Consider the following 10,000-nt stretch of genomic DNA (forward strand, 5'->3'; position numbering starts at 1 on the left):
TATAATGTAAATTATGCTTCATATCTTGCTATCCACTTTGCTGCTGTAATACGTGAAATTTCCCCACCGTGCGACTAATAAAGCAATATCTTATCTTATCTTATCTTATATAACAGAAAAAAACACTGTTTTTAACACACAGGGGAAAGGGGTTCAAAATTTTACTTTCAGATATCACTATAAAAATTCACAAGTTGATGACACACACAAAGACAAGAAAAAAAGTCAATTACAAGTTCTTTGAATTATTCTGTTTACACATGCATATCACACATTATCTGATTTGATGTGCGCTAATAACATAGGTGGTTCTAGGGGGTGGCAGGGGGTGGCAGCTGCCCCCCTAGAAAAATGCCTTGCCACCCTAGTTGCCACCCCAATTTCAGACAATTTATTTATTGATTTTTTTAATTGTGGCTGTTCGGAAACTCACTGTTACGAGACTCAAATGTCCGAGTGCAAGTAAATGCAGCAAAAGATGACACTCCTACTATTTAAGGGGTTGATAAATGAATAAATAAATAGATAATTATTTCTAATGGCACCTTTTGGTTTTCTATTCAATGCTTTACTCATGTACCACAATAATAGAATGTTTTTGAGTTAAAATATCCTCATTTGGGGGTTTTCCAAGCAAATACTGATATATGTGATCGTTTGGTATTAAATCAGCATATATATTTCTGCCACCCCTTAAAGTCTCCATGCCACCCCATGAATATTTGTCTAGATCCGCCCCTGGCTAATAAGGAATATAAGGAATAAATGCCAGAACAGATATTTAAACAGTGAATTAAAAGGTTACTATATATATAGTACTGTGTGTTAAAAACAGTGTTTTTTGGTATTATATGGTCATATAGAGGTGATTTTCAAAACTTTCCACCAATGGGATTCCTTGGGACTTTTTTCCCCTCACTCAGGACAAACTGAGGATACAGAATCAGTTGAGTTTGCTTCTCTTGAGGTTTGTCCTAGGTTGACCCCAGTTTTGGCCTAAAATTACTGGACCATTAAGGCTTTTAGGAGCTGAATACACCCTGACAGTGACACACACACACACACACACACACACACACACACACACGCAGACGTACTGATGAGGACGACCAGCAGCAGGCTGGTGGGGTCCAGCTCGATGTTGGGGTTGCTGAACGTGTCGCAGAAGGTGGTGTAGATGATCATGAGCAGGACGGCGCTGCTGACGGCACCGAACGGAGGCTTCCGGCGCTCCAGACACTCCCGCAGGAAGCCACGGCACACCTGGAGACCGCGCGCACACACACACACACACACACACACACACACACACACACACAAGCATATTTATAACTGTGACAGCAAACAGCTGAACATGAGGAAAGAGTGGATACAGGTGCACTTTTTACACAGGATTGAGACCTTTACACACACACACACACACACACACACAGACACGCTCACGCTCACCTGTCCCAGGATGAGGGGAACCACGACGGTCATGAAGAGCTGAGAGAAGATGGACGAGAAGGGAACGGAGGACGAGGAGCCGAGCTGAAGGAGGAGAGGAGCCACAGGAAGATAAACAGGGAGGAAACGACCTGAACGTTCTCATGTCAGCTCGTCAAGACACACACACACACACACACACACACACACACACACACACACCACAAGAAGCCGCTCCAACTTCCACACTTTATCGACAGCTGGGTGATAAATCTATCAGGCCTGTTGTGATTTGTGGAGGAGAGGAAAGTGAGCAGTGTGAGCACACGGTGAACATGAGGGACTTACAAACAGCAGCAGCAGCAGAGGAGTCACGATGATGCCCTGTGGAGACAGACAGGCAGACAGACAGACAGACAGACAGACAGACAGACAGACAGACAGACAGACAGACAGACAGACAGACAGAGGTTAGAGGTTCGATTCCCTGTGCAGCTCAGTGTGCTCTGAAAAACACTCTGAAGGAACATCTGAAAAACCGATCTACAATGTGGTCTTCAAATTAAACAGCATTACATTTATGACTCAGTTAAAGGGAGCTGCATCATTATCAGTTACTACTGGGGCTGCACGATTATGGCCAAAATGATAATCACGATTCTTCTGATCAATATTGTAATCACGATTATTCATCAGGATTATTCATCATGTTAGGGAAAGCATGTGTATTTTTATTGCACTGCTTTTAAACAAACAACATGTGAACAGTTTTCAGTGCAAAATGAAACTTTAAATAAGAATAAATGCTTAATAATAATAAAAAAAATAAAATTTACCCAAGAATTTAAAATTTGTCAAGGGCTAACTGAATAAATATGCTGTTCCAGAGTGCAAACACAAAGCGTGACTCAATGGAAACAATTGCAGCTTAAACAGAAAAGGCACTGACGTCAGGCTCAGGCTGGTTTGGTTTCCATCACTTCTGGGGACATTACATTGACTTACATTCATTTCCTGGAGATTTATCCTTAACCCTAACCACTACCTGCCTAACCCTAACCCTAACCCTAACCTTAACCCTAACAACTACCTGCCTAACCCTAACCCTAACCCTAAAGTTATCTTAGCTTTAAATCAAGTCTTCACCCTAAAATTAATGCTTTTTGTCCCCATAAGGGAGGCGAGTCCCCACAACGTGACTGTGTAAACAGATTTATGTCCCCACAACATTAGCAATACCAGGTACACACACACACACACACACACACACACCACAACAACAACAACTAGGAGCTCAAACAAAAATTTAAAACTCAAAATCTCACCAAGAAGCTTCCAAAGGCTGAGTTGAAGATGGCTGCGGCCTAGACACACACACACACACACACACACACACACACAGAGTCATTATGACATCATCATGCCACACAGCATGCTACTTCTCAATATTTAAGGAGACAATAAACATTTCACATCGTGTGTGTGTGTGTGTGTGTGTGTGTGTGTGTGTGTGAGACCTCATTTCCTCCGACAGCCTTGGTGAGGATGACAGCCGAGGAGACGGGAGGAGGCATACAGCCCACCGTCTGTAACCTAGCAACCAAACAACAACAGAGAGAGGATCATCATCATCTTCATCATCATCATCTTCATCATCATCATCTTCGGGACTCGTTCCATTGTTTCTGCGTCACACACACTAACGACTGAGCCACTGGGTGTTTATTGGGCTGATAAACACAACAGAGCTGAGCCACGTCATAACAACAACACACACTGAGTCTGTTAAAGGAACAGTTCACCCCACAACGCAAAAAAGCAAAACAAAAAAGCAAAACAAAAAACAAACAAAAAACAAACCATAAAAAAAAAACGCAAAGATATTTATATTACACATTTATATTATAGTGTCTGTCCATTAAGTGTCTGTGTGTCTTGTTGAGATTTCCAGTCTGTCCCCAAACCGTCAAAAACTCGACACGAGCGGCTTCTTCCGAACACGACGACGCAGAAACCCGACGTGACCGCAGCGCTCAGAGCCATCAAGTCTCTGTAGGAACTATTTCCTGACAAAGAACGCCGCCAAAACTGTATTCATCCGCCTCAGACAGGACGCGTCACGTCACGGCATCAAACAGCAGATTCCAGTCAATTTCTGTGTCCGTTCACGCCGAAGTTGGTTTCACATTGGTATCATCCATGCTGAGTTCAGGGAACTTAAGGGGATTAGAGCTGTGACAATTCATCAGTTTATTTATTTATTCATTAATTTATTTAATCAATTTATTTAAAGCTGTGACAATTAATCAGTTTATTTATTTATTCATTAATTTATTTAATCAATTTATTTAAAGCTGTGACAATTAATCAATTTATTTATTTATTCATTAATTTATTTAATCAATTTATTTAAAGCTGTGACAATTAATCAATTTATTCCAGCTCGTCAGACGTGAATATTTTCTGTTTTCTTTACTCCTCTGTGACAGTAAACTCAATATTCAAAAAAATGTGAAAATCCCAAATTTTCAAGTCAAGGAGGACGAAATACTCAATTTTTATTTAATTTTTTTTAAATTTAAATTTATTTTATTATTTATGTTCTGTTTTGTTAGTTATTTTGTGTTTCTGCATTTTTTAATTTTATTTTTTTAGTTATCATCTACCCTTTATTGCACACATAAGAATTTTTCTATCGTGATGTGAGCCAAACAAACAGGTGAAATGTGAGTCTTTTGTCCTCCTTGACTTGAAAATTTTGGAATGTGCTATCTTTTCATGTTTTTTTTTTTAATATGTCAATTTGTTTTTGGGTTTAGCACTCCACTGAGAATCATTTTGTTGTGTGGAATGTTATTTTTATTTATATTGATATATTTATTTACCTATTATATTGTATTAATTTGTAATTTTGCACTTGTTCCTTGGGCCCTCCCTGTCCATGTACAGTTTGTCTGTGAGGGTGGATGTAGGCTGTCTGTGGGTACTGTGAAACTGAATTGCCTTCTTCAGGATAAATAAAGTAGTCTGAAGTCTGAAGTCTGAAACAAGACATTTGAGGGCGTCACTTTGGGTTGTGATGTGTGACATTTTTCACCATTTTGAGGATCAAACGACTACACAACTAATTGAGGAAATAATGAACAGATTAATCGATAATAGAAATGAGTTGCAGCTCTAAAGGAAGGTCTGGCTGATAAAATCTTCTGTGCTGAGTTCATCTTGACTGATAACTTCAAAATTATCATTAACAGTCCACATGTGTTCTTGTGGCCTGTTGTAAAATGGTGTGTGTGTGCAGACTGGGGCCTAAACAGTCTTGGAGCTGCATCAGTTGGCTTTGACTGGAAAGCTGAGACTCTTGTGGATTCAATGAGCCACATTTGATTCCTGTGTGATGATGTTGGCCCCCATAGCAGCCATTTCACTGCAGCCTCTGGAAAGTTGGAGGTTTGTGCAGAAACACACACACACAAACACACACAGTGAGGCGCCTGTAGCAGCAGTGAATGGAGGGTTTTCACTCTGTTATGTACCTCACTCATCAGGTACAGCCACACACACACACACACACACACACACACACACACAGGCCTACCCTTTGAGCAGCCATTGGTTGATGGCGGTCAGCGCCAGCACTTTGAGCAGCAGCCACACGGCCAGCGGGAAGAAGAGCAGCGTGAAGGACTGGACCAGCAGGTGGAGCCGGACGTGAAGCAGAGCGCTGGTCAGCTCCTGCAGAGAAGAAGACGAGCGGCGCCGATGTGATTCATCCATTCACTCAGCCTCAGGAAACTAAGCAATTCTAATGTAGATCATGGATAAACAGTTTTCTCTGACCATTTTCTCTGATTCCAGTTTCACTAAAATATTAAGACCGTTTTCCTTTTCTCTGCTCATATCTTTATAAAATTAATACTTAGGAGGTTTTTAGCTGCTGTTGTCTCTGTTTCTGCTTATTTTTCACTTCTTCCTCCTTGTTGTCAGCTGTATCACTGCTACGCTTCAACCACTGATCCACTTTCTGGATTTTTTTTTTGTCTTGTCTTCTCGGTCATACTGAACAAACGCCCTCGCTCGACGACCACAGCAGCAGATTTTTAAACACAAAAACACATTTGGCACCTTCAGGAAAACTCTGCTTTATCAACCTTACATTTGCATTTTTATTGTTATGTCATGGGCTGATTGTTTTAGGAATTATTGCATGACTGATTTTTTTATTTTTTTATTTAGCATTTCAATAAAAATCTGGCATGCCTCCTGCAGTACTTCAGCGCACCTCTAGGGGTACACGTGCCACCATTTGAGAAGCACAGCTAAACCCCAGCAGAAATGAAACAGACTTTTACAACTTCCATCATTTCCACATGGAGGTTGGATCCATCCAAATATCCAACCCCGAAATTATTTTATTATTATATTATATTATTTTAGCTCATCAGACGGAGAGAGAGCAGAGTGAAGGCCACGTGATTATCAGGATGAGAGTCGTGTCATCACCTCGGTCTTCAGCGACAGGCCGCTGTTGAAGAAAATGACGGAGACGGCAACATAGGCAATGGTGATCTCTGGTTTCAATGGACCTGAGAGAGAGAGAGAGAGAGAGAGAGAGAGAGAGAGAGAGAGAGAGAGAGAGAGAGAGAGAGAGAGAGAGAGAGAGAGAGAGAGAGAGAGGGGAAGTTGGATTAAAGAAACTGAAAGGGAAAGAAACTTGTTTATACCATTTGCATATTTTAAGTGGTAACCATGGTAACAGCCCAATCCTGCAACAATACTACAGTGGTAACCGTGGTAACAGACCGATCCTGCAACAATACTACAGTGGTAACCTTGGTAACAGACCGATCCTGAATCAGTGCTACAGTGGTAACCGTGGTAACAGACCGATCCTGAATCAGTGCTACAGCGGTAACCGTGGTAACAGACCAATCCTGAATCAGTGCTACAGCGGTAACCGTGGTAACAGACCAATCCTGAATCAGTGCTACAGCGGTAGCCGTGGTAACAGACCAGTCCTGAATCAGTGCTACAGTGGTAACCGTGGTAACAGACCAGTCCTGAATCAGTGCTACAGTGGTAACCGTGGTAACAGACCAATCCTGAATCAGTGCTACAGCGGTAACCGTGGTAACAGACCAATCCTGAATCAGTGCTACAGTGGTAACCATGGAAAAGCTACATCCTGCATTAGCACTGATGTGGTAACCATGGTAACAGTCCCATCCTGCATCAGTATTACAATGATAACCATGGAAACAGTCCCATCATGCAACAGTACTACAGTGGTTACCATGGTAACAGTTCCATGCTGCGTCTTCTCTACTAGTTTCTTCACTCTCACACAGTCGGACTTTTCCCAGCTGGGATTCGAACCAGCAATCTTTCTGTCACCAATCTGCTGGTCTGAAAGATGCTGCATTCAGGTGCTGTCAGAAATGCCACAACTACACTTTGAGAACCTTCTTGGTGACATTTTTCGTAATCGCACTGACTATATTCAAGTTAATTAAGAACACGTCTGGTCTTCTCCTCTCTTTTCAGAGCCACTCAGTGCCACATCTGCGGCCAATAAGCTGCTCCTGCTCCGGAGCTGTTACTTTCCATCTAAAAGTCCCTGAACGCATCAGAAGCCGGTTTTACAGCTTCTAATCTCTGACATGGGGCAACACATGAAGGCAGCAAATGTCCTGCATTATCCTGACAGCAGTAGCACGGTAGCTTATCTAATCCACAGGATAAGATGTGTGGGTGTGTCTCAGCACACACACACACACACACACACACACACACCAAAATCATTATGTTCACTTATCATCGTCGGTGTTGCTTTTACTTTTCTTTATCTTTTGTCACACTTCAGTTCTCATGGCAATAAAATCCTTTCCTCTTCATCTCATCAAACCCCAGATTACAGTCAAACCAAACAGTGTTTCTCAAGCGCTGGTTTGGGACCGATTATGGGCAGCTGGGCTCGGTGCTGGGACACAGCTGAGCTGAGATAAAACGGCATTCATGCAAACCGATCTCTAGATTTAAAAAGGAAAGTTTGCCAGAGAGTTGATGTGAGTCAATCAAGTAATTGTGACGTCGTGCTCGCGCAATGTGGACGCGCAACGGTGAGTGAAACGGAGGGGGGGAGGGATGTTGACATTACTGCTGAATGCAACGTGTCACTACAGCCAGGTAGAAGGATGTAGCACACACACACACACACACACACACACACACACACACACACACACACACACACACACACACACACACACACAAAGAAGCACTGTCAGAAACAGCTCAGCCACATGCAGCCTCCTGGCCCTGACACGCGCCGCTCCATATGGTGAAAATGTCATTTTACGAATCTAGCTTCAAAAACATGGCGTTTTTAAGTTCCCTTGTTTGTCGGCAAACACACACGCATTATTTAACGCGAATGAACAACTTCTAAGAGGAAGTGGGTTCCACTCTTCAATTCGGCACACACCAATTACACACAGCTGAACTTATTTCGGTGCAGTTTCAGGTTTTTCTCAGCAGCTCGCCGGGTGTTCACACAGTGTTCCTCCAGTAAAGTGCACGGCAGTGGGCGGCTGCGAGCACCGCGACCCTCCTCGTAAAAGTTGTTATTTTATAGAAAATAAATGCGGTTTGGTGGGTTAATTGTACGCCGAAATTTCCAGAGGCTCCTAAAGAATTATGTGAAGCATGAAGTCTTTTTCTCAGGTGTTGTGTTCATCCACCGGTGAGTTAAATTGTAGGTGGCACTTTGAGTCAAACAGTTCCAGGTGAAAACTCTTGAGAGGAAGCAAAGCCTGGCCACACCAGTTAGTAAACATCACAAAACACCCGCCGTCTGCTGGGTAACCTTCATCCAGAGTTTGATGGATAAAGACACGTTTATTTTCCAAGTGACAAAAACTGTTAAGGAACTTCAATGACGGCTGGGGGAAATAAAAGTGTTTCCCAAACTCCGTCTCGTCTCCTCTCTCTCTCTCTCTCTCTCTCTCTCTCTCTCTCTCTCTCTCTCTCTCTCTCTCACCTCCTCTGACGCCGAGGCTGGGCTGCAGTTTGGCCGATAAGATGACCAGCACGATCCCGATGATGAACCACTCCTTCCGGATCCTCGCCAGAAGGCCCATGTTTCACCCCGGGCCTCAGCGGATCCCCCCCGGCCCCGTCAGACCCGCCGGACCGCAGTTTCACAACTCCGCTCCGGAGCCTCCACGGCAGGAAAACAGAGCAGCAGCAGCACGGCGGCCACTTCCGCACACACGCGCCAATCAGAAATCAGACCGTAAAGACGCGAGTAGGCGCGCAACAAACGTCCATGTAACACTTTTTTTTTTTTTTAATGTGCACCCATACACAGTATACAGAGGTAAACAAGTAAAGCGTGAAAGAAGTGTTACGTAACATTAACTTAATAATGAAATAATTATATAGCAGGAGAAGGAAAGCGAATATATTGACTTTCTACAAAAAAGTACACATTTTTTAAAAAAAAATTATAGTGATAAAAAACAAAGTTGGATAATTTTGGTAATTTTTAACTTGTTTAGTCACTTTAATTATATGATTCAATATTTTAAAGGAGTGAACAAATGTGCCCTGAAACACTCAGAACATTTTAGAGTAGAAATAATGCATATAAAAATATACTCCAGCTTTTCTATCAATAACCCAAAATATTTATTATTAAAATAAAGTTATATTAAAAAATTTAACACCGCATGGTAGAAAATAGACAATAAAATATACACAGTTGGACAGAAAGTATAAAGTTAGTAATTATGAGTCCTATAATTAAAGGATGCCAGAGGCCTAAATGTGAAATAAATGTAGTCTGTTGAGCTGTGTAGGTAATAACATGATAATAACATTGAAATGAATGAAATTTTCTTTTGTTTGTCTAATAATTATCTTGTAAGAAAACATGAATAACTTCGAACAAGCTTCTCCCTGATCACTAAATGAAATTACCATTTCCAGATTTTGTTGGCATCAAATCACACAGTTTACCTTCTGCTTTATTCTCCCGTCAGTAAGAGTAACACCTGAGTAAGTTTACTGTGGTGGTGTTTATTAGCTGTGCTCTAATTGGGGTTTCCATGGTGATGAAACGTTTAGCTCTTCATCCTCCTCCTCCTCCTCCTCCTCCTCTTCATCTCCTCTGTTCAGTTCAACAGACACAGGAACAAGCGGGTCAGAAAGTCTGTCTGTTGTAAATATATTTGAGTGATTTGCCACTTGTTGTTGTTGTTGTTGTTTATGTTTGTGTGTTAGCAGGAACAAACAGATCTGTGTGAAATCTGCTGATCACAGTTTGACTGGGATCCAGATCTGGGATTTAAACCAACAGACAGGCTCTGATTTTTAATTTTTTTTTTTTTAACTGGAACTGCTGCGCTGCATTCAGGTGCTGGCGAGAACGTCCGACATCCAGGTGCTTCCAGATCAGCTGTTAAATGTAATTTTATTCACATGCTTTTAATGGAAAAATCAAACGCAGGAGACAAAAGCTGGACAAAACACGATGTGTTACAGCGGCTGCAGACTTCTAGTTTAAAAAAAA

General features: G+C 41.9%; 2 protein-coding genes across 3 annotated transcripts in view; both read right to left on the bottom strand.

Moving 5' to 3' along the window:
* The window catches only part of slc10a7 (solute carrier family 10 member 7), an 8,938-nt gene extending 263 nt beyond the window's left edge, over positions 1 to 8,675 (bottom strand). The window contains exons 1-8 of the mRNA XM_030076862.1: positions 8,468 to 8,675; positions 5,932 to 6,014; positions 5,027 to 5,163; positions 2,946 to 3,021; positions 2,754 to 2,792; positions 1,777 to 1,812; positions 1,450 to 1,533; positions 1,098 to 1,263 (exon numbers count right to left, since the gene is read on the bottom strand). Coding sequence (XP_029932722.1) covers positions 1,098 to 1,263; positions 1,450 to 1,533; positions 1,777 to 1,812; positions 2,754 to 2,792; positions 2,946 to 3,021; positions 5,027 to 5,163; positions 5,932 to 6,014; positions 8,468 to 8,567 — 721 coding nt within the window. The 5' untranslated portion in view covers positions 8,568 to 8,675. The remainder of the gene's footprint in view (positions 1 to 1,097; positions 1,264 to 1,449; positions 1,534 to 1,776; positions 1,813 to 2,753; positions 2,793 to 2,945; positions 3,022 to 5,026; positions 5,164 to 5,931; positions 6,015 to 8,467) is intronic.
* A 195-nt stretch (positions 8,676 to 8,870) lies between these two features.
* The window catches only part of ttc29 (tetratricopeptide repeat domain 29), a 10,345-nt gene continuing 9,215 nt past the window's right edge, over positions 8,871 to 10,000 (bottom strand). The window contains exon 13 of one of the 2 annotated variants that reach the window (XM_030075973.1): positions 8,871 to 9,598. The gene's annotated coding sequence lies outside the window, so the exon portion shown is untranslated. The other variant, XM_030075974.1, reaches the window with a different exon arrangement.

Source organism: Myripristis murdjan, chromosome 18 (assembly GCF_902150065.1).
Source record: "Myripristis murdjan chromosome 18, fMyrMur1.1, whole genome shotgun sequence".
Lineage (NCBI taxonomy): Eukaryota > Metazoa > Chordata > Actinopteri > Holocentriformes > Holocentridae > Myripristis > Myripristis murdjan.